Raw genomic sequence first — 25363 nt, 5'->3', positions numbered from 1 at the left:
TTGCTGTTGCAAATGACATGATTCTATATTTAGAAATCTCCATAGTCTCAGCCCAAAACCTCCTTAAGCTGATAAGCAACTTCAGCAAACTCTCAGTATACAAAATCAATGTGTAAAAATCACAAGCATTCCTGTACACCAACAATAGACAAACAGAGCCAAATCATGAATGAACTCCCATTCACAATTGCTACAAAGAGAATAAAATACCTAGGAATACAGCTAACAAGGGACGTGAAGGACCTCTTCAAGGAGAACTACAAACCACTGCTCAAGGAAATAAGAGGACACAAACAAGTAGAAAAACATTTCATCCTCATGGATAGGAAGAATCAGTATCATGAAAATGTCCATACTGCCCAAAGTAATTTATAGATTCTGTGCTATTCCCAAACTACCATGGACATTTTTCACGGAATTAGGAAAAACTACTCTGAATTTCATATGGAACCAAAAAAGAGCCCGTAGAGCCAAGACAATCCTAAGCTAAAAGAAGAAGACTGGAGGCATCACGCTACCTGACTTCAAACTATACTACAAGGCTACAGTAACCAAAACAGCATAATACTAGTACCCAAACAGACATATAGACCAATGGAACAGAGACCTCAGAAATAACGCCACCCATCTACAACCATCTGATCTTCAACAAACCTGACAAAAACAAGCAATGGGGAAAGGACTCACTATTTAATAAATGGTGCTTGGAAAACCAGCTAGTCATATGCAGAAAACAAACTGGACTCCTTCCTTACACCTTATTAAAAAAATTAACTCAAGGTGGATTAAAGACTTAAATGTAAAACCCAAAACCCCAAAAACCCTAGAAGAAAACTTAGGCAATACCATTCAGGACATAGGCATGGGCAAAGATTTAATTATGAAAACGCCAAAAGCAAAAAAAGAAAAAAAAGAAAAAGAAAACGCCAAAAGCAATGGCAACAAAGGCTAAAATTGATAAAGAGGATCTAATCAAGCTAAAGAGCTTCTGCATAGCAAAAGAAACTATAATCAGAGTGAACAGGCAAGCTACAGAATGGGAGAAAATTTGTGCAATCTACCTATCTGACAATGGTTTAGTATCCAGAATCTATAAGAAACTTAAATTTACAAGAAAAAAACAACCCCATCAAAAAATGGGCAAAGGATATGAACAGATACTTCTCACAATTTTATGCAGCCAACAAACATATGAAAACAAGCTCAACATCACTGATCATTAGAGAAATACAAATCAAAACTACAATGAGATACCATCTCATGCGAGTCAGAATGGTGATTATTAAAAAGTCAAACAATAGATGCTGGTGAGGGTGTGGAGAAATAGGAATGCTTTTACACTGTTGGTGAGATATATACATATGTGTGTGTGTATGTGTGTGTGTGTGTGTGTGTGTATATATATATATATATATACACACACACATCAGAATACTATTCAGCTAATAAAAGGAATGAAATAATGGCATTCTCAGCAACCTGGATAGAACTAGAGACCATTATTCTAAGTGAAGTAACTCAGGAATGGAAAACCAAACATTGTATGTTCTCACTCATAAGTGGGAGCTAAGCTATGAGGATGCAAAGGCATAAGAATGACACAATGGACTTTGGGGACCCAGGGGGAAAGGGGAAAGGGAGTGAGGGATAAAATTGGATTCAGTGTGTACTGCTCAGGTGATGGGTGCACCAAAATCTCACAAATCAGCACTAAACAACTTACTCATGTAACCAAAACCACCTGTTCCCCCAAAACCTATGAAAATAAGTAAAGTAAAATAACAAAATAAAGAGGACACTAAGGAATATGAAAAAGCATTATTAAATAAGCCAAAGAATGAAAATAAGCAGAAGAGTAAAATATAGTTAAAATGCATAGATAACAGTTTTAAAGAACATGTTCCTGACAAGTAGACTCAGAGAGCAGTCTTTGTGTTTGGAGTTGAGAATATAATGTCTTATTTAGAAGGAGGAGATTACAGATACTGAACTTCAACTATTTTTCTTAACAGTTAAGATTAATCTCAAGAATACAAATAGGATATAGGCTGGGTGTGGTGGCTTACGCCTGTAATCCCAGCACTTTGGGAGGCCAAGACAGGTGGATCACTTGAGCCCAGGAGTTCAAGACCAACCTGGCCAACATGGTGAAACCCTCTCTCTACTAAAAATACAAAGAATAGCCGGGCACCATGCCACATGCCTGTAATCTCAACTACTTGGGAGGCTGAGGCAGGAGAATCAGTTGAACCCAGGAAGCAGAGGCTCAGTGTGCAGAGATCACACCACTGCACTCCAGCCTGGGCGACAGAGCAGGACTCGGTGTCAAAATAATAATAATACAAATAGAATATAATAATAACAGTGAACACTCATAGTATGTTTTATATTATAAGCACTGTTTTAAATGCCTGGTTTGAGAAAAATGTTCTCAAGGCTTTAGCAAAAACTACAGAACCTGTAAAGAAAGAGCAGAAGGGATGGGGGAGGGTACAGAAGTATGGCCATGGCTAACATTTTTTGATAATTAATTACTATGTGCCAGGTATCATACTAAATGTATTAAGTGAATTACCTCATTTACTCCTCACAGCAGTTTCACAAATAAGGAAATTGTGAGTTACAGGAATTCTGCTAACAGACCTTCTACTATTAATACTAACCTCTGAACTACCTCTTTCCTAACTACAGTAAATCCTCATTTATTTTGCTTAAAGCCACCATTTCCAAGAACCTACTGGTGATGTTTTAGGTGGATGCAAAGGTAATTGCAGTTTAGTAGCAAAAACCGCAATTACTTTACACCAACATAATATCAGTGACTTTAAGCAAAATAACACCACCAATTTTACCGTAGGCTAATTGATATGAATAAAGAGTTCAATTTTTACATCCTATTTCTGATCACAAAAGCATCACCAAACTTCTAAAGACCAAAACACCTCTAATATTAAATACTGAAATAAATGTGAGCTATACATGTATTAACAAAAGATGAATAAAAACAAGATAATTACTGGAGCCTGTCCTGGCAGCTCAGGGTACAAGGCAGAAACCAGGCCTGGATGGGACACGATCCCTTCATAGGGCACACTCACACACACCAGCACTCACCCCAACTGGGACCATTTAGACACACCAGTGTACCTAACATGCACATCTTTGGGATATAAGAGGAAACTGGATTACCCAGAGAAAACGCACACAAACACAGGGACAACATGCAAACTCCACACAGACAGCAGCCCCAGCTGGAAATCAATTTTTTCTCATCATCGTTATAATAAGACAATGTTGAATGAAATGACATTATTAAGAACCCGCTGTACCTTTTTCCTAACAATTCCATTTGGGAAGAGAGAGAGGCTCATCATGTTTTCCCATAGCAAGGCTAATCCCATAATTACTCTCAGATTTGCTTTGCTTTCCTCCTGACACCGCTTAGACTTTGACTCTTTCTTTGAGGTCCAGGAAGACACAAAATATAGAATAGAGAATGTTCCTTGCACAGTATGAGAATGAAGTATGACGCCTTCTGCCTTCACTTTTCATCATGCGTGGATGCTCATATTAAAACTCTATAACCTTGTGACAACCAGCTAATTTGCTGTGGTAGGAATGGGGTAGAGAATCTACATAATTCTGGGACTGGTACACCTAACACATATCTACTGTTGATTAAGCCAAAATACAGGTATACTTAATAGGTTTAGGTATATTAGGTTTAGGTATATTTTAACACTTAGCACTATGTCACAATACTAAAAAGAAAAGTAGGCTTCTGGGTTTTCATGTATATTTTTAGTTTCTTGACTTTGAAAGGTAGCATTTCTGTTACTTTGAGTATGTCACAAACAGATTATATGCTTCTCAAATATTTTCATCCATTTTAACAAAATATAAAAGCTATCTTAAGGAAACCAATCTCACACTAAATTAAGAAAAAAAAGTTTTCTTGTGTTTTGCAGACTTTGAATAATGAGATGAGTACAGATGAAGACAATGAATATGCAGAAGAAAAGGATAGCTACATCTGTGCAGTGTGTCTGGACGTTTATTTCAACCCTTATATGTGTTACCCTTGTCACCACATCTTCTGTGAGCCCTGCTTACGGACTCTGGCCAAAGACAATCCTTCCAGCACTCCATGCCCGTTGTGTCGGACAATTATTTCTAGAGTCTTTTTCCAGACAGGTAACTATTCTCTTTATTAACATGATTGTCTGATTATTCTACCTCTTGGTTATAGTTCTAAAGGTACTTTATAAATTATTAAAAAGTTACTGATAAATCACATATACCATAATTTGTTATTCTCCAGTTTATAAAACAGTACTTACCCAACTTATAAAACTGTTAGAATCATAGATGAGAATAGATCCTCATCTCGAATTCCCTAGTCTGCACTCAGATCCTTTCTAAAACACTGTAACTAGTTGTTCGGCCTTGGACATTTCTAGTGTTAAGGAAGTTCCATTTGAAGCAGTGCTGTTGATTATTTATTCCTCGTATCTGCCTTCCACTACCCCTTATTCTTTGGCTCTTGTTATTTCCTTTGGAGTCACAGAGAATAAATCCATAAATATCTAAGTACAATTATTACATCTTTCTCCCAAACGCAAAATTTTCTCAACCTTCTTAATGTTCTTAAGGTTAAGGTCCTTCTCTTTGGACAGGAAAAAAGTCAAATTGGAGCAATGATTTGTTGACCTAATTTTCATGTAAAGATGTAATACAAAATTTAAAACATTAATGAAGAGAAAATGAATGTGGAACATAGAGAATGACTAAGGGTAGAATGATAGAATACACTACTGTGTGCTAAATGTTAGGTGGGAAATTTTCTATCTTCACATTCTCCTCTCAGCCGTAAAGGAGCCAAATGAGGACCCAAGTATGTACTACATTAATAGTAAAACTGAAGAGAATAAATACATGGTGCACCTTTCTTCCCTCAAGGAAATCCAAGGACCCACCTGCATGGGAGAATCAGATTATTAAAGTAAGCTTTGACTGTCCTACCCAACCAGCTGCATGAAGGCTTGCAAACCTTTATAGGCTCAGTAATCAAACAAAGAAGAGGAACTAAAGCTGTGCCTCTCTGTTCTACCTAGCGCATGTAGACTGCGGCACAAAATTACTGCACTGAGCTTAGGCAGATCTAGAGCCAAAAGGGCTTGCCAAGCACAGCAACTCTACCCCAGTCAAGAAATGTGGTCAGGACACCAGGCTGTCATCAGTCTCACCAGACAGTTCATTTACTCCTTTCATAGGGAAGACCATAAAGGGTACAGAAAGGAAAGGATGCACTTCCATGAGAGGGGTCAAACCTTACTGGAAGTTCTTCTCTGGCCTCTGGCTGGAATGTTGAGGTGTGGGAGAAAAGGGTTATTTTCTAATACCAGATCTCTTGCTGGGTCTTTTGGGGTGACAAAAAAGAGAAGCACCAGTGACACCATTTGGTCAACGTTATCTCTGGCCAGCTTTACAAGCAAACATTTACTAAAAACTTGTTTTGATAGGAAGCATCTAGGCAATATACAGTGTTTAGGCAGATGTTGTCCCTGCCTTCCATGATCTCACTTAACACTGGTAAGGGTTATAAAATTTATTTTCTTCAGGTCCTAAAACAGTAATGACTCAAGTTTTTCTTGGTTCATTTATTAAAACAAAAATTTCATATCTTCCTTTATTTTTAAAATCAGTTATTCTAAAATAAATCACATTGGGAATACTTATAGTCTTTTCCAATGTAGACTATATTTGGTTGTGTGCTGTCATTTAGAGGCTGATAGTAGGAATGTTCTACTTACTTGTTTATACTCTACCTCAAAAGGATTTGAGGTGATTTTTAAAATACATTTAATGAAGTAGCAGGACAAGGGAATTATGAATTGAAATAGATTATAAAGATCAGGTGAGGGTAAGTAGGCAGATACATAAGCATATGATCCTACGTAGTATTTTATTTTTAATGGCAAAAACCACAATTACTTTTGCACCAACTAATACTACAATTAGATGAAGTATTTGCTTTTAAATTTGCTTTTTCTGATTGCCTAAAGCAAAATAAAAGTCAATATACAAAGGATTCTCAGGATCCATGAAAAAAAAAAAAAAAGCATGCCAGTTCCTCAGGATAAGCAAAGGTTTTTCTGGCAATTGTCTTTAAACAAATTTTTTATGTTATTTCTCCTCTAGGGCATATTGGGAGAGAGACTAGGCAATGTCCTCAAAAACATCGTCAGAGCAAATGCACTGCCAGGTTTTCTGGTGTTTTATCTTATGGTATTTTTTGGTAAAAAGTGAGGCAATATCATAGTATAAATTAGGGAAAGTAACATTGCTAGTAACCAAAGAATGTGGTTTAGTTTTCTTATAAAAATAACTTAAAATTATGTAGATAATACAGTTTCATTATAGGAAAATCAGAAAATATAAATAAAATTGTAAGCTCAAAATTAGCTGTGTTTCTATCATTTAAAACTGATATCCTTCCAGAATATATTAGAATCAGATTATGTTGTACAGATGGTCTTTAAGCTATTGTGTTTGTTTAACTTAAAGTTCTTGTGATTATATTATGGCCCTGCTTAGCCAGCCTACTCTTTTGGGAAATTTAGTTTATTTATTTATATTTATTTACTGATATGTGTGGATAAATATTTGAACACATTACAGAGTACTTCCTTGAGATGAATTTCCAGAAGTAGAAATGGTAGTTAAAGCCTGCATATTTTAAGGGTACATATACATTGCATAATTATACTGAAATTATTGTAAGCAGAAGTGTGTGAGGGCTTGTTGTCTCTAGAGTCCTGACTATCCTAATTTTCCTTTTTAAATTTGTGACCGGATTTTTTATATTTGGTGTCAGCTTTTGTCATATATGGTAATAAATTTTCCTTTTTTGTCATTTGTACTTTAATTTTGTTTATGGTATTTTTTGAATGTGCAGGACTTCTCCATTTGTATGTAGAAGTGACCTTTGCCGTGTAGTGATCTTTGCCTTTATTATTTATAATTTCAAAGTTAGTTTTAGGCCTTTCCTACTACAGAATTAATTAAACATTCTCTTTCCCTCTATTTGTTTAAGGTTTCAGTTTGTCCTCATGTCCCCACATATAACTCCTGTCCATTTATTCTGGTGCATGGTTTGGTAAATAATAAAGTACATTTTTTTGATTCCTTAGGCATGTGTCCTGGCAACATTCATTGAACAATCTACTGTTACTATGATGACTGAATTGTATTTCTATAAAAAGCAATTACAGTAATTTCTAAAATGCTCTTTAGCAGCTATTCTTTTCATCTTTATCTTGTCCTATACTTTTACTCCACTTTTATAATTATTCTAGCATTTGTGTTTTAATTGCTCACAAGTGAATTAAACTTAATTTGAGGATAATTGACATTTTAATTGACATTTTTATAATATTGAGTCATTGTTGTCATGGTATACCACCTCTCAATAAAGTTCCAAAATTTCTTTCCTAAAGACTCTGCACATTTATTAGTTTTGTACCTATATATTTTTGTTCTTGCTATTGTAAATGAGATTTTTCCCCTCATTTAGTTTTTGCTTTTTTTGATATTTTAGGAAACTTAGTTTCCCAGTCTTAGGCTTTTCTGTTACCAGTCAGCTTACCCTGGGAGTTATTTATTAAGTGAATTAATTAGTATGTCAGCTACCTCAGTTGTCACCATTCAAATTGTGTATAAACCAGGGACTATTATTATCATGGGGCCTTTTTAAAGATTAAAGTGGTAAAGCTGTCATTTTCTAAAGATATGTGTGGAATAAGGGATTAGTTGTAACAGTTCTATTATAGTAGCTCAATGAATAGAAATATAATGAAGTTACTCCCACATTTACACCATTCAGTGTGCTTTAGAAAATTAATGACTTTAAAACTGAACTATAACAAACTAATTTCTTGTTTAAATTACTTTACACTGTTAGCTGTTGAGAAGTTGATGTGGGATAGGATATGTACAGAAAAGGGTAGAAACATTAATATCTATGTTTTTAATGGAAGTCAAGGTATACTGTTGAAAGTTGATAAAAAAAAAAATTCATAGTGTTCACTGTTGGTTGCTAATTAGTATGCATAACCTCTTCCTTTCTTCTCAACATAACCCTGAGTATTCAACTCTTCCAACACAGATCAGGTGGCTCTTGGTAGCAGACCCCATCCTCTGCTCCTGGGTTATCTATCCCCTTTGCCACAAATAGGCATGTGGTCCAGTTTGGGTCAATGAGATGAGAAGGTTTGTCTTTCCTTTTAAGACACGAAATGAAGAAACCATTTTCTCTCCCTTTGGATATAAACAAGAAAGTATATAACAGGGATAGTTACAAGTAGCTGTCTTATGAGACTTAGTATGAAGTCTTATGTTTGGATTGTAGAAGTTAGGACAGACATGAACATGGGGTCTTGAAGACACTGTTGGACCAGTGATTCAGCCAAGTTTGAAGCCCATGCTTTAATACATGAAATATTAAATTTGTTAATTAACTAAGTCAGTTTGAGTAAACTTTCATTAGTTTCAACCAAGAGCAACGTAACAGATAAAAGCATATCAATTATTTGATAGGTGAGAAGGGAGGAAGGTAGTTTAAAAAAACTTATATCCCCTTAGAACGACATTAATAATGAAGTTTATAAATGAAGAAATAATTCTGGATTGGTGCTATAAGAAGCTCAGTGGACACTTCCCCAGCAAAATCAGCATTTAACTGGTGAAAATAATTTTTTAAAAAACAGATTAGAAGTGTTATACCCAGACCGTTTATTTCCCAAAGAAGACTACCAGAGTTCAGAGTGTTCCCGTGCTTTCAGTAAAACCACACGGCTGTAACCTTATCGGGGGCTCTCCAGGTGGTGTTTTTTTAAAGTTAAAATATATGGTTGTCTCTAAGTCAAAAAATGTGTTTGTACTGGACTCAGGAAGTTAAAAAATATATGGTGGAATGTGTTTGTACTGGGCTCAGAAAGTTAAAAAATATATGGTGGGATGTGTTTGTACTGGACTCAAAAATTTAAGAGATATATTTTATCTCTTTCAGAAGTAATCCTAAAGACATACAGCAAATGAAGCATTTATTCAAAAATATCTACTAAAATCTACTGCTATTATAAGTAAGAATGAGAGCCTGTAGCATTTGAGACAGGACCAGCTTTCAAACCCATCACTGCTAGCTCAATGTGACAAAAGCTTTAATTCAAGTGGGTACAACTAGGAAGATTGGGCTCCCTCCGTCCATTCTCCCACTCCCTAGTCTAGTGCTATAGTTTCACCACAGGGGAAGTAGACCACTGATATCACTTATCCTCTCAGCTTCATGTTGCAGAAGCTGTATTCCAGGCAGGCACAGCCAAGAGCACTGGAGCTCCCTTTCCCACCTATCCTCCACTTGTAAGGTGGAAGTTCTACTCTAGGCACATGAGTCTTAGTATCCTGAGCCCTGAGCTCCCTCACCCCGGTTTGCTAATAGGGCAGAGGTTCCAAGCCAGGAGAGCCAAGCCAAACCAAAGAAGATCAGGAGCTACCATTCCTGCCCAGTGCCTTACTCATAGAGCAGGAGTGTTACACTGGGAGAAACAGACCACTGTCCCTGTGCTCAGCTCTAGTGCAGTGATGCAGAGGTTCTGCCAAAGGGAGGAGACAGACACTAAGAACAGAAAGCTCTGAAGCTCTATTTAAAGGAACTGATTTTAATTAGAACAGGATGTAGGGAAATTCTTGCCTATGAATTGTGTGTTGTTGAAAACAATGGAGTTTTTGATGGTAAGCAGTTTAAGGGAGACTGGTAGCTCTAGTATCAAAAAGCAAAATAATAAATAAACTAGAAGATAATCACAGAAAGAGACAGCTAAGAAGAGCCTTCCTAAGGTGCAGTAAACCTCAGACTGGCAGGACAGGGCTCCTGCCAAAGAGATGGACTTTAAATGAATCAGACTATAGAGCAAGTTATGCCCCAGGGAATTGTTAGAAACAGTAGGGCAATCACCAAGCAATTAGTAGAATCTAACAGCTGAGTGTGATACTAATAAAGACAGTCCAGACAGAAGCTTAAAGGAGAGATTATGGAAAGAGACAGTCAAAGAACCTCACTAAAGCTATGTACAGTCATCCTTGGTGATCAGGGAGACTGATCACACGTTCCTCAGTCTGTATTCTGGAGTATCATCAGAGGCTGCACACAGTAGGAGAAACAGACTTCCCTAAACTAATTCATCCAAGTTACCAAACATAAAAGAAAATAATTAAAACCTCCAGGAGGAGAGTCCACTAAGAAGCCCATACATCTATGGTTAATTGATTTTTGACAAGAATTATAAGAATTAGCCTTTGTGTCATTTCAGAAAAATGGCACTGGGACAACTGGATACTCACATGTAAAAGAATGAATTTAGACCCCTACCTTGTGCCATGTATATGTTAACTCAATATAGAAAAAAGAGCTAAATGTGAGAGTGGAAAATATAAAACTCTTAGAAGAAAACATACATATAGTTTTTTGTGAACTAGGATTAAGTAGCGGCTCCTTAGATATAAGACCTGATGTATGAACAGCCAAAGAAAAAATAGAGTTCAAAGTTGAAAACTTCCTTGCTTTAAAGAATTTATCAGGAAAGTAAAAAGACAACCACAGAATGAAAGGATATATTTGTAAATCATGTGTATGATAAGGATCTAGTATCTAGATTATATAAAGAACTCTTATAACTTAATAAAAAGACAAATAACCCAATTGAAAAATGGGCAAAAGAATTGAATAGACAGTTCTCCAAAGATGATTTAAAAATGGCCAATAAGCATGTGAAAAGATGTTCAACATCATTAGTCACTAGTGAAATGCAGATTAAAAGTATAATGAGGTATCACTTCACACCCAGCAGCATGGCTACAGTCAGAAAGATAAAAACAAGTGTTGGTGGGGATGTGGAGAAATCGGTACTTCTGTATCTTGCTGGCTGGAATTATAAAATGTTCAGTCACTTCAGAAAACAATAAATTTCAACATGGCAGATTACAAGTACACTTGTGGGTTGGGAAAGTTCTGGAGTGTCCCAAATTAACTGGAGTTTTTGTTGTTTGTGGAAATAAGAAGCCTCCCAGTGTATGTAGAGCTGAGGAAGACCTTAGGATAGGTGGGACACGTCACATTCATTGACTGATAACCTCACATCTTTTCATACTTGGAGCTACCACATTTTAGATGTGGGCCTGTTCCAGGAAGTGCCGTGTGCTTCCGAAAAGAATCTGCAGGGCAAGGAAGGGGAAAAGGCATAATTTAGAAATGTTTTGTGGAATGGGGTTATCCAGATGAGGGGATCCTGCCCACAAAGACATCATTGTCTTGGGTTGAGAGGATCCATTATCTTTTCTTGTTGACTTTCTGACTGCAGCGTTCAAACCAAGCATGCCATTTCTCCCATTGTGTACTGACTCTGGAGGGCATTCCTATCCTCCTGCAGGCATTGCTACTAACAGACCCAGTTTCAGCTGTTCAGATCCCAGTCCATAGTCACATAGAAGATAGGAGTGTTTCATGGGTTGCAAAGGGAGCCACGGTCATTGCAACCTGCCTCCCCACAGTGAAATTTCTCACTGCTGTCACCCCCACCCCATTCACAATACACCCATGCCTCAGCAAGGATGATTCCCTTTATTGTTACATTATTTTCCTCCCTTAACCTCCCTCTCCCTTTAGACCATACACCACCCCCCAACACCAGTACTCATGGGCCTTAACATAGTGGAACCAGGTGCTGATGAGCAGATGTATGGGTGAACTCCACTGGAAAAAGGAAAAGGAAATAGCTAATTCTCTACCTTGTCTATGGAAGTCCCAGACTAGGTATGGAAATTACATTTAAACTAACTAGGATTTTAAGTGATGGAACAGAAAAATACCAGGGATATTATGACTGTCATAGTAATTCGAGCATGCTCCTAGCATCTAGACAGCAGGGTGGGGATGACATATCCTGCAGCACTTGGCCAGTCCCACACAATGAAGAATATCCTGAGTTCTGTATGATGTTCTGATGTCCTGCTGGACATTATCCAAGATATGCAACTCATTTGCAAGAATATCACATGTCTCTTCTTATCCACTATGACAATTTATCATTTGTCTTGGTCTATTGTTCTTATTCCCATTAAGGCCATTTCACACTTTCTCTTATTTTATACCAGTAAGTCTGGTCTGTTAATTCTAATGCTAATAGTGGTTTTATTCTTGCCTCCGTATATACCTCTACTCTTCTTTTTTCTGTTCATCTTGTACTTTTAGTCTCTGTTTCTAAAAGCCATACTTGTCATGATACATTCTAGTGTAGTCATTCTTAAACTTACAGAATTGAATATTTTTAAAATAAAAAGGAATAGCAAAATAAGCATGGTAGTTAGAGCAGTGTTTCTCAAACATTTCTATACCACTTTCATAATTTTCACTAAATCCACATACCCTGTGATTTTTTTAAAATCTAAAGGTTTTCTTTATATCAACATTTTTTTTCTTAAGTACTTATTTTAACTTCATCCTTAGCAATATATTTGTGAATTTATGGATTTGATATTTAGTTTATATATTTTTTCTAATACCTTAAGTAGGTAACTGAAAATTTTTAATATGTTCATTCAATTCAACCCAAAATTATCTCACATATTACTCGTGCTTTGCAAACCAATTTTTGAAACACACTGACTTATATACATGCAGGTTTCTCTCTAGAAAAAAAAAAAAAAAAAACCTGAAGACAGAAACACTTAAAACAATCCCTGGAGTTTAGGGATAAAGATAGAGGAGTAGAACAGATCATTGTATCATTTTTGTTTTTTTAAGCTGTACTGTACCACTTGATTTTTTTAAAAAACCATCAGAATGAGTTACTTTTACCCTTTTAAAAAAGTAAATAAACCAAACTGCAGCATTAAATGATGGTGGGCATAGAGGGTGAAGTCCTATGTCTTTTCACACAGAGCACAGAGAGAATCATGACTTGTTTGAAGCCAAGGATGGATTCAGTGATTACCTTTTGTGGAGCCACCAATATATCTCTATTCATAGCTTTCAAAAGACTTTTCCTAAACCCTTAAGCATAAATTTATATAAAAATAATTATAAGCATCATAAAAGTATAAAATAGCATTTTGTATCATAGTAAAAGCTCAATAAAGTTATAGTTTAATTGGGATTACTTTAATAGATTTCCTTATTTCTGTAACAGTGGGCAAACCAGTTATTCTCGGACACAGAAACAATTACTGAAATGATTTTTCAGTGCTCCAGAGCCATTAATGGACATCAGTAAGCACAAGGTAAACATAACTTCCTGGGGCAGAAAGCTTGGATAAATGTTCTAACGTAAGAAAGTTTTCTAATACTACAGATTTCTCCTAGGGGAAAGAGTTTAAAAATGATTGCAACAGCTTTTTATTCTAGTAAAAAAAAATTATACTGAATTATGAGTACCAAATATTGTACTACCAAAAACTAAATGGAATTAAAATGGACAAATTTTAACTAAGTCTTAATAGAAACTCCTAAACATTAACATTTGCTAAGCATATGTTGCTTACTATAATGACTTACATATTGTAAAATCTATAACTCCATTTTGACAAAGTGTCAGGTAAAGAAATTTTGTTTTTTTGTTAAATTTTGTCATCAGGCTGCATATTCATCTGGAGATTGGGACTTCTCAGACTAGATTATAACCTTTTAACAGTTCACTAGGAAAAGATGAAAATCAGATTCAAATTTACTTTGTTTCATCCATGTTTCAGTGAATTTATTGAACCATCCTTGCATTTGTTACATAAATTCCACTTGGTCGTGGTGTATCATCTTCTTGATGCGTTGTTGAAATCCGTTTGCTAGTACTTTGTTGAGGATTTTTGCATCTATTTTCATTAGGGTTGTTGGCCTTAAAACTTTTTCTGTTATTGTCTGGTCTGGTCTTTATTTTTTTTCCTTCTAATTTGGGATTTAGTTTGTTCTTGCTTTTCTAGTTTCTTGAGGTACATCATTCGGTCATTTATTTGAAATCTTTCTAGTGCTGTGATGTATGCATTTATTGCTATGAACTTGCCTCTTAATACTGCTTTTGCTGTGTCCTGTAGCTTTTGGCATATTATGTTTCTATTTTTCACTTGTTCACATACTTTTTAAAATTTAAATTTCTTTCTTTATACGTTTGTCTTTCAGGAGCATATTGTTCAATGTCCACATATTTGTATAGTTTCTAATGTTCCTCTTTTTGATGTCCAGTTTTATTCCATTGTGGCCAAATAAGCTACTTGACATAACTTCAAGTTTCAAAATTTTGTTATACTTCTTTTGTTCTAACACATAGTCAACCCTAGAGAATGGTCCATGTGCTGATGAAAGGAATGTGTAATCTACTGCTGATGGGTGACATGTTCTATAAATGTCTGCTAAGTCCATTGGGTCTGTGGTGCAGCTTCAATCCAGTGTTTGTTAATTTTCTGTCTAGATCTGTGCAGTGCTGGGAATGAGTTATTAAAGTCTCCAACTGTTATTGTATTGAGATCTATCTCTCTCTTTAGATCTAATAATATTTGCTTTTATCTGGGTGTTCCAGTGTTTGCGTACATTTTTATAATATTTATAATTATTATATTCTCATGCTGAACTGATTCCTTTATTGTAATATCTCTGCTTTTCAGCTTTTAACTTGAAGTCTGTTTTGTCTGATATATCTATTTCTGCTTACGTTTGGTTTGTGTGGAATTTTTTTTTATTCATTTACTCTCAGTCTATCTGTATCTACATGTGAGGTTAGTTTCTTGTATGCAGCATAGAGTTAGTTATTGGGGTTTTGTTTTATTTGGGTCCATTCAGCAAGTCTGTATCTTTTAAATGGGGATTTAATCTATATACATTCAAAGTTATTACTGATAGGTGAAAACTTACTCCTGTCATTTTATTGACTTTTTTCTGGTTTTGTATATCCTTTGTTCTATATTTCCTCTCCCATTGTTTATTTTTGTGGTTGGGTTTTTTTGTAGTGAAAAGCTTTCTCTTCTCTTTCATTGATTCTGCCAGTGAGTTTTATAGTTTCACATATTTTCATGATAGTTATTGTCTTTTCACTCCCAGATACTAGACTTTCTTGAGCATTCCTTGTGAGACCAGTCTAGTGGTGATGAATTTTCTTAGTTTTTGTTTGTCTGTGAATGATTTTATTTCTGCCTGGACCTGGATGTCCATCTGTTTCCCAAGACTTGGGAAGTTTATTCTGTTATTTCATAAGTTTTCCTAATCTTTTTTCTCCTTCTGGAATGCCTATAACACAAATATTTGCTCAGTTAATGTTGTCCCATAAATCCTGTAGGCTTTCTTCATTCCTTTTTCTATCTTTTTGTCTCCCTCTGTTATTACAAAAAAAAAAAAAAACTGTTTTCAAGTTCTGAAATTATTTATTCTGCTTGGTCTAGTCTCTTATTGAAGCTCTTTATTTTATTTTTATTTCATTCATTGAGTTCTTCATCTCTAGGATTTCTATTTAGTTCTTTAAAAATATTTATCTCTGTTGAATTTCTCATTCAAATCATGAGTTGTTTTCCTGATTTCATTGAATTTTTTTATTTGTATTCTCTTTTATCTCACTGAGTTTAAGATTGTTATTTCGATTTATTTTTCTGGCATTTCATATATTTCCTTATGATTTGATCTCTTACTGGAGAATTATAATTTTCCTTTGGAGGTGACATGTTTCTTTACTTTTTCATGGTTGATGTTTCTCTACATCAGTTCTAATCATCTGGTGGAAAATTAGCCTCTTTCAGTTTTTTGGAATAGGTTTTATATGGAAAGACTTGCTTGTATAAATGGTCTTGGGGTGTCAGTTTGATGGGGTACATTGGCTTTGGTTCTAGGTGGATACAGTTGTCTTCATATAGTTTCTTCAACTGTAATCCACACTAGTTGTGTTTGTGAGTTACTCACTGGCCTATTTGTGGTGATGGTGTTGCAGCTTTGCCAGGGGTGGACTCACAGGGCTGTTTCTCAGGACTAGGTCATGTGTGTACACACAATGAGTCAGCCAATTTGGAGTCTGGCTTACTGGAGTTTGTGTCACAGTGCTGTTACTCTGGCTGGGAGCATGGGCATGCAGTTCACAGCCAGCCTGGGGATGTGCCTACCAGGAGCAGCTCATGGGGCTGTTTCTAATGCCTGGGAGGCAGGCGTACAGTGACTCAGCTATCCTAGAGACATGTCTGCCAGGGACTTCCCATCATACTATTTCTCAGGCCTACAACATGGGCACAAGGTGGCTCAGATGACCTGGGGTGTACACACTGGGGGCGACCCACAGGATGTTTCTCAGGCCCAGGACACAGCTGTATGGCTGTTCAACTGGCCTATAGATGATTCTGAGGGGTGGGGAGCGGCCCATGGGGCTGTTTTGTAGACCTGGAATGCAAGCCCGGGGTTGTCCAATATGCCTGGGTGCATGCTCACCAGAGGCTCCCTACATGGCTATTTCTTGATCCTGAGACATGGGTGCATAGCTGCTCAGCCAGCCTTTGGGCATGTCCGCCAGGGATGTAGGTATGAGGCTGCATAGTTAGCTCAGGGGCATGCCTCCCCAGGGCAGCCTGCAGGCCTGTTTCTTAGGCCCATATTAGGGGTACAGGACCATTGGGGGCATGCCAGGGCTATGCTTCAGGTAACGGGTGCTATATGGCTGCTTCTCAGGTCCTGAGCATGGTTGCATGGCCCTTCTGCTGGCCCAGAGGTGTATCTGCTGCTTGGAGGCTCAGGAGGTCTCTTCTGCTTCGGGGAAGACATGCAGTAGTTTGGCCAGCTCAAGGACAGGTTGCCCTGGGTGGAACTGGCAGACTCTTTCTCCAGCTGAAAATGTGACAACAGGGGTTGATTTGCCTACTATGCTTATTCAGTCACAGCCAATTCATGCCACTGGAATTGTGGCTTTCAGCCACCTGTGTAGGCTTTGTATAATGAAGATGGGGCCCCAATGCTGGAGAGATAGATGCAGAGGCTACTGGCCCCCAGAGTAGTATACTCCAGAGGCAGCTCTCATCTCAAGATGATACCATGCTGCAGCAGCTTGGCTCACAGGGGGTTGATAGGAGTGGAGCATGCACCCTTTGTTCTCCTAATCTTGGGCAATGCAGCTGCATAAATTACTGGAAGCTTTCCAAATTGGGATCAGGGCTTGCAAGGACTATGGAATTCTCCTAGTATAAGGACTGATAGGTGTTTGTCAGGGAGACAAGGGTCAGGGAACGATTTTTGGCTCCCTTTTCCCGACACAGAAGTCCATCTGGACCCCAAACAGATCTGATCTTAGTTGGGGAGATGGGAGTGCAGAAGTCAGGTGCCTCCACACTGCCCTCCTGGACTTCCAGTGACCACAGGTGCATCTCTACTCCTGTGCTGCACTCCAGCACTCGGCCTTCGACACTCAAGTCAAATCATAGCTGTATATTTGTTCTCTTAGTCCTTTCCCATGAGGAGGTGGGAGATGAATGCCAGGTGTCTGTAGTCAGCTATCTTGCTGGTATCACTCCTCCAAATTTGCTTCCAGAAGATACATACGCATTCATCAGCATGGGGTGAGATATTCCTGGTTGGCGTCTCCTTTCCCAGCACATGAAGTATGCTGTTTTGGCCCCAGATCCCACAGGATGTGGCGTCACTAGTAAACCTGGCAGCTACCACTTGGTGAGCACCTGCTATGTCTCAAGAGCTGGCTCTGAGACATAAACTGTTCTAATTTCTGTGATTCAAAATGATAATTTTCTGTTGAATATAAGCTTTAACAGTAAACCCAAACTTTTCACTGACTTGTGCTGTTCACCTTATAAATAAGTATTTTGGGTGCCTCACATGAATACAAAATGAGTTTCACCAGGCGGGTCCCTTGCAAGTGAAACTTTCTTACCCTCCTTGTAAAGGTACAAAGCAAGCATTGCTCCTGAAGCCCCAAAGATGGTTTTAAGACAGTTTGTGAATTTTTATTGATATACTGCAAGGTGGATCAAATGCCAAATATATTAACCCCTCTTCATTCTTACTTAAGAATAGCAGATGTACTTAGCACAGCATCCTCACTGAACCATACTCTTGCGTACTGTTCAACAATACAAAGAAAACTATTTAAGTTATATACCACTGGAAAAAAATAGTAAAACCAACGTATTAAAGGATAAGAGTGAAATGAGGTTTAAAGTTCTAAAGATCACCTCACAAGATATTACTAAACCAAAAGCTATGTTAAGTATTGAGGATTTAGCATCAGCTGGTAAACATTATTTTGGTAGAGGTCTCCCTTTTAACACAGATCATTTGCTGGGACTCTGATTCCTAGTCTTGTCTATTCCTTGCAAATGTGTCCTTTATTGTACATTAAGTTCCTGGAGCCAAAGAATGCCTATAAATAAGCATATACAGCACATATTGAAACTTGGGATAGTCAGATCTCCTCTCAAGGGCAGGACCCATCCTAAACATAGGTATATAATGCGAAACTCTTGAAGTAGTCTATTATTATTATAACACATTATAAATTTGTCAGATCATTTTTTTGCAGTTTGTATCTCCAGGAAAAAAAATAATATATCCAACAACAAAGAACAAAGAAGGGAATTGTGAGGAGAAGAAGCCTTCAGAATTATGAGATAATTTTAAATGGGTAAACAAGGCCGTCAGTAATCTGAATGAGATGGCTAGACATACATCTCCTAGTCTTTTACATTTGAACATAATACTATTAGGTCCACTTAAGTGACTGTGCCTTATATAATAATGTTCTTATCTTCCCCTCCTGAATAAGACTAGGGCACCCTGAATAAACATATCAAAACACTTGTAACTTTAGAATTATCTTTTTACTAGATAGGATTTAATAATACTTTACCTATCATACAGCTTTAACTCCTGCGTTTAGCAGAATACCTAAAACTATTCTTAACGTATTTACTTAATTATAATGAATTGTTTACATAAAAAGTTACCAAGATTTAAGCATAATGCTGAAATCAAAGTTGCACCACCATATTGATGAAGTCTGTGGTTTAAAGTTATCCTAATATGTGTGGTCGTTCTTTTTTAAATTGTGACATAATACCGTGAAACCCCATGGTAATACATCCTGTAATCATGTAAACTCTGATCTTATGTAGTTGGTGATTGCCTCCTGCCCTCAGGCAAATTAAGACTAGAATTCTTTTATTCTAACAGTCACTGATAGTGTCACACAAAAATGCTGCTGTTTTCACTGCCACTACAACCACATTTAACTAAATGTATAATTGAAATACACTTTAGATCTTTCCAGGATATTTTTTTTTTGTCTTTTTTTTAGCATATTCAACAATATTAAATACTGATTAAATACAATAAATTATGTGTTTAAATAAGCATCGATAGCCTAATAGGTAGCATTGGCTGAGGAGGAGATAAAGGTAGTTTTCATCACCTTTTACTCCAAACTGTACATCTTAGTCTGCCTTCAGATTTTTCTTAATGTTTCTTCCAGGTAATTTTAGGAAGTGTAGTATTGAATATTGTATTTGTTGCCAAATTCTACATTTCCAAATTCAAATGTCACTGGAATGGGGCAACACAGAGCTACAGAAAGAACAATATCCTTGGATAAGATTAGTAAAGTTGTATAATGGAATGAGATAAACCTTAACATATTTAAATAAATTCAAATAATTTAATTACAGAAAAGGACCATTTCATCTAGTTGTTATCAAATCTATCTGTGCATCAGAATCACCCAAGCAGCTTGTTAGAAAGCATAGACTCCCAGGTCAAATACACAGCAATTGTGCTTGCACATGTTTGGGTGAGGTGCTAGAATTTGTCATTTTAACAAGCACCCTAGGTGATTTTGATATCCAGCCAAACATTCTGGAATCACTGATCTAGTACAATGCCCTACAGACAGCAATTACATTTAATTCATCTCTGTATTCCTAGCTAGATCAGCAAAGTGCCATGCATATAGCAGGTACAAGATAAATGTTTGCAGGAGATACAGCAGGAAGTTGGTACAAAGAGAAGTTCTGCGACTTGTGGAAGGTCCTGCAGTTAAGAAGCTTTGGAAACTACTTCTTATTTGGCCCAACAATGGAGGGACAAGGGCTTCTGGATCCTCTTTTAACCATCTTTCTGAACTAGTATAGTATATTACATCATCCAAAATTGGTCTCATAAGGTTATAGTAAGCACATGCAGGTGTATATGTTCAACGGTATGTTGCAGGTACGGTTCCCATCTCATCTTGCCAATTTCAATGTAGCAGCTTCTCTAATAGGTGTTATAAAAATATTTCTAACCCTTGCCTGCTTCAGTGCTTTAATATGTGAGTTTAAGTAGCTTAAAAGTACATTGTGTAGTTAAGTTCCTTGAAGACGGGAAACAAAATGTCATGGACAATATTATTACTTTCACTTCTGTCATCTACCCCCTAGAAAGTTTGTGACCAGTTATCAAAACTGCGATATTAGATGATTCTTACAATGTCCTTTTGATCTGTTGTACTAGAATTCAATTACATTTCCAAATAAGTTCTCAGTATAAGAGAGGGTAATGCAATGGGATTCTCCAGTTATTGCTCAACATTTTAGAATATGGCTACCCATTTTCCGGAAGGAGGAGGAAGAAGGAGAGGAAAAGGAAGGGAAGGGAAGGAATAATAAGAATCCCTAAGTTGTGGCCGGGCGCAGTGGCTCAAGCCTGTAATCCCAGCACTTTGGGAGGCCGAGACGGGCGGATCACGAGGTCAGGAGATGGAGACCATCCTGGCTAACCCGGTGAAACCCCGTCTCTACTAAAAAATACAAAAAAACTAGCTGGGCGAGGTGGCGGGCGTCTGTAGTCCCAGCTACTTGGGAGGCTGAGGCAGGAGAATGGCGTAAACCCGGGAGGCGGAGCTTGCAGTGAGCTGAGATCCGGCCACCGCACTCCAGCCTGGGCAATAGAGCGAAACTCCGTCTCAAAAAAAAAAGAATCCGTAAGTTGCAAACTCTTCACCTTCGTTTGTATTATCTGCCATATGACACACCACATATGACACACCACATGGGTCTCATTTCCAAGGGCATTTAGAAAGTTGTGAGTCAATTTTCCCAAAAGTTAATACAATACCACTTATTTGGGGGGATTTTTAACCTCTCAGAAAATACCCTGAATCTTAGTTATCAGTTAAGTCCTAAGAAAAAGACCATATTAATGTAAATGAATATGTTATTTGATAACTTCTTTCATTTTCTTCATCAATATGAATGACACTGACAAGCCCCTTTAACCAAGTGATAGTGCCATAATCATCTTACACTAAAGGGCTGTAAATGGGCAGTGGGAAAAGTGGACTTTAATAAAACAGCTATGCATTGCTGCAGAAACCGTTGAGAGAATATCTAACTTGAAATGATTTAACTTTTAAACATATGAAGGATTTTTAAATGCACTACAGTCATATCAACCCCCAGCATACATGATGAGCATGAAAATACCTTTTCTCTAACTTGTATGCTGGTTCGTGGGTGTGCGATTGGAAGGGAGTTAGAGTTGCAGGGTTAATAGATAACTTCAGTTGCCTAGAGTAGTGTATTTTTCACATTTTCCCTTTTGTTGTTCATTGTAAACTTTGTGAATCAGTTTTCCCTTTAAATTTCTTAGGTAAAAATCAACCCAAGGCAGTGATTCAGAAAAACTGAGAAAATTTAATTCAAATCACTTGAGCCAAAGCTCAAGGCAGTGAAGTAGGATGGAAACTGAGGGAATGCCACAGGTGGCCATTGCGGGATGAAAGTAGGAGGGGATGGTTGACGGAAAACCTAGTTTACTGCTCAGGTTAGTAACAGTGAAGTAGGATGGAAACTGAGGGAATGCCACAGGTGGTCATTGCGGGATGAAAGTAGGAGGGGATGGTTGACGGAAAACCTAGTTTACTGCTCAGGTTAGTAACAGTGAAGTAGGATGGAAACTGAGGGAATGCCACAGGTGACCATTGCGGGATGAAAGTAGGAGGGGATGGTTGACGGAAAACCTAGTTTACTGCTCAGGTTAGTAACAGTGAAGTAGGATGGAAACTGAGGGAATGCCACAGGTGGTCATTGCGGGATGAAAGTAGGAGGGGATGGTTGACGGAAAACCTAGTTTACTGCTCAGGTTAGTAACTAGCTCTGCACCAGCCAAAGAGGTTGTTCTCCATTAAATAGTCCAACTCAGATCATGCCTTGCTTTCTATGGCTCAGATATAAAGAGTTTCTACCATTTAAAGTGAATACCATCATATGTGTTCTCCAGTTTGTCTGTGTGTACTTCAAATGACTATTTCCTTTTTAACTCATTAGTAAGCTTCTGAATGGTTATTTTCACATTTTTTAAATTACCTCAAATATATAGCAGTAGACTCAGGTGGTAAACCCATCACATATAGATTGAAATAGATTATGAAGTTTAAAGTTCTATAAGTGTTTTTCCTTTTCACTGTCACTCCTGAGCCCAGATTACACTCTAGCTATTCTATTGCTACACTCATAACATGTTATTCCCCTTTTTTGTTTACCTGTGTATTTCTTTTGGACTACCAGTTCTCATCCTTTTTGGCATCAGGGACCCGTTTTGTGGAAGACAGCTTTTCCAATGATTAAGCGGAGAATGGTTTCAGGATGAAACTTTTCCACCTCAGATTATTGTGCATTTGTTAGATTTTTTTTTTTTTGAGACGTAGTCTTACTTCTTCACCCAGGCTGGAGTGCAATGGTGCCATCTCAACTCACTGCAACCTCCACTTCCCAGGTTCAAGCAATTCTCCTGCCTCAGCCTTCCAAGTAGCTGGGACTACAGGTGCCCACCACCACGCCCAGCTAATTTTTGTATTTTTAGTAGAGATGGGGTTCCACCATGTTGGCCAGGCTGGTCTTGAACTCCTGACCTCAAGTGATCTACCTGCCTCAGCATCCCAAAGTGCTGGGATTACAGGTGCATTTGGTAGATTCTTATAAGGAGTGCAACCTATATTCCTTGCATGTGCAGTTCACAATAGGGTTCACTTCCTGTGAGAATCTAATGCTGCCACTGATCTGACAGAAGGCAGAGCTCAGGCAGCAATGCTTACTTGCCCATGGCTCACCTTCTGCTGTGTGGCCCAGTTCCTGACAGGCCATGGACTGCTACCCATTTGTGGCCCAGGGATTAGGGACCACTGTTTTAGACTACAGTTGTTTTAAGGTCAGGGATGATGTCTTATTTATCATTATATACTCCATAGTACTTGACACAGGAGCTACTCAGTAGATTTATGTTCTATGTGTAGGCATGTCAGAGTTGCACCAAATGTGAACTTGGGGAAATTGTATTTGCTTGAGTAAAAAAAAAAAAAAAAAAAGTTGAATCTACTTTTGTCTTCTACTTTGACTTAAAGAGGTCTGAATTATATCAAATTAGTTTCAAAATCCTATTTTCTTTTGCTTTATTCTAGAACTGAACAATGCCACAAAAACATTCTTTACTAAAGAATATTTGAAAATAAAACAAAGCTTTCAGAAATCCAACTCTGCAAAATGGCCCCTACCAAGCTGCAGAAAAGCATTTCATCTTTTTGGAGGTAAGGAAATCTAATGCCAAAAGAAATGTCTGGTAATTTTGTCTAAGGTCTCTTCTTAAAAGTAACTTCCTCCTGTCTCAGAAATATTAGAGGAAATATATTTCTGTATTAATCAATTTTAAATAAGGATTTTGCTAAGCATCTCCTTGCTGAAAACTACAGATGTACAAAGGAAGAAAATGAAGACGATACAATAAAAGCAAATTTGAAGACTCATGACTAAATAGACTTTGCCATGCTTTCACTGTTTAGTACATAGATAATGAAAATATGTCTCAAAAGCATCAGATTTGACAAAAGTCATATTTATGGCAGCTGCGGCCCATCTGGAGCAGCTGCTACTATGAAGCCAGCTGCAGTCGGGGAGGCACAGCCAGGGCTGCACACTCCACAGAGCAGGTGGGAGCCCTGCCCACCCAGGCAAAGTTGCAGCCACCCAGCCATGGCTGCGGACCTGGACATCCCTGTACTCCTGGGGACTGGGGAAGCCCCCTTGCCCCTGAAGGCTCAGAAGCACCTACTCCTGCTGCTGGGCCTCTCCATGCTCCCGGCACCCACTCCAATTTCAGAGCAAAGTTGAGGCCAAGCCCAGGCATTGTCACAACCCAGCCAGGTGTTCACACTCTCAGGGCAGTGCTAACATGCCAGCCCTCTGCTGCCTTGGCCCACTCCAAACTTTGGGTGCTGACAAGCACGGGAGGAAGGCTGAGGGGAGCTGAGGGCAGCTCAGCACAACCTGCAGGCACCCCTTGGCAAGAATAGCTTGGGCACTGTGGGCACCATGGATGGCAGGTTGATGGTGGCAGGAGGTAGGCTCCTGGGCAGAAAGGGGACAGGTCCCTGGTAAAGCCCCACCTTCAAACCTGTAGACTGGGGGGCTGGGCTGTCAGTTCTATGGACCAGAGTGAGAACTTACGGTGCTTTTTCCAGGACTGCCCATGGCCACCCATGAACCAGTCAGTACACACTTCCTCCCCTCTTTAGCCCATAAAACCCTAGACTCAGCCAGACTCAGGCAGACAGTGAGACAGCCTACCAGCCAATACGACCTTCCTGCAGCTAGGAGCTGCCCACTCTGAGTCTCCTCTCCACCGAGGGCTGTAGAGACGGCGGGACAATCTGCCTGTGGATAGGAGCTACCCACTGTGAGTTTCCTGAGATCTGTTCTGCCACTCAATGAAGCTCCTCTCCCCCTTGCTTACCCTCCAGTTGTCTGCGTACCTCATTCCTTGAATGTGGGACAAGAACTCAGGACCTGCTGAGTGGCCGGACTAAAAGAACTGTAACACAATAAGGGCTGAAACACACCCCCTGCCCCCTGCTCACCACGTTGAGGGTGACAAGACAAGAAGAGCTGCAGCCCTTTGGGGAGCCCACATGTAGAGAATCCCTGAGCCAGGGCTGTGACACCCTCCTTGGGGTTCTGCAGTTCCTGGAGTTTCCAAGCTTCCAGGCACCACTGTGTTTCCCTAGTCCAGACTCAGGTGTCCACAGCAGAAGCCACATGAAGTATATCGCATCCAGCCACAGCCTCACACAGAGCCAGCACCTGGAGCTCCCTGCCCCGCCACAGCAGCCAGCATGCCTGGCTGTGCACAGTGGCTGGACCTCGCGCTCACTCAACCACACACCGCTCGCCATTCTGCACCTGGCTTGCACTTGGCAGATGTGGGATCTGAGCCGGTAGTAAGAGCCAAGCACAGCCTGCCAGACCAAGTGGGCAGAACTAG

The 25363-nt window shown here is 38.6% G+C and overlaps 1 protein-coding gene across 1 annotated transcript in view; it reads left to right on the top strand.

The window, feature by feature from the left end:
• The window catches only part of RNF180 (ring finger protein 180), a 228374-nt gene that overhangs the window by 169252 nt on the left and 33759 nt on the right, over nt 1-25363 (top strand). The window contains exons 6-7 of the mRNA XM_011930131.1: nt 3969-4194; nt 23508-23633. Coding sequence (XP_011785521.1) covers nt 3969-4194; nt 23508-23633 — 352 coding nt within the window. The remainder of the gene's footprint in view (nt 1-3968; nt 4195-23507; nt 23634-25363) is intronic.

The sequence above is a fragment of the Colobus angolensis genome, unplaced genomic scaffold (genome assembly GCF_000951035.1).
Source record: "Colobus angolensis palliatus isolate OR3802 unplaced genomic scaffold, Cang.pa_1.0 Scaffold84, whole genome shotgun sequence".
NCBI lineage: Eukaryota > Metazoa > Chordata > Mammalia > Primates > Cercopithecidae > Colobus > Colobus angolensis.
This window is presented reverse-complemented; position numbering and strand designations above follow the sequence as displayed.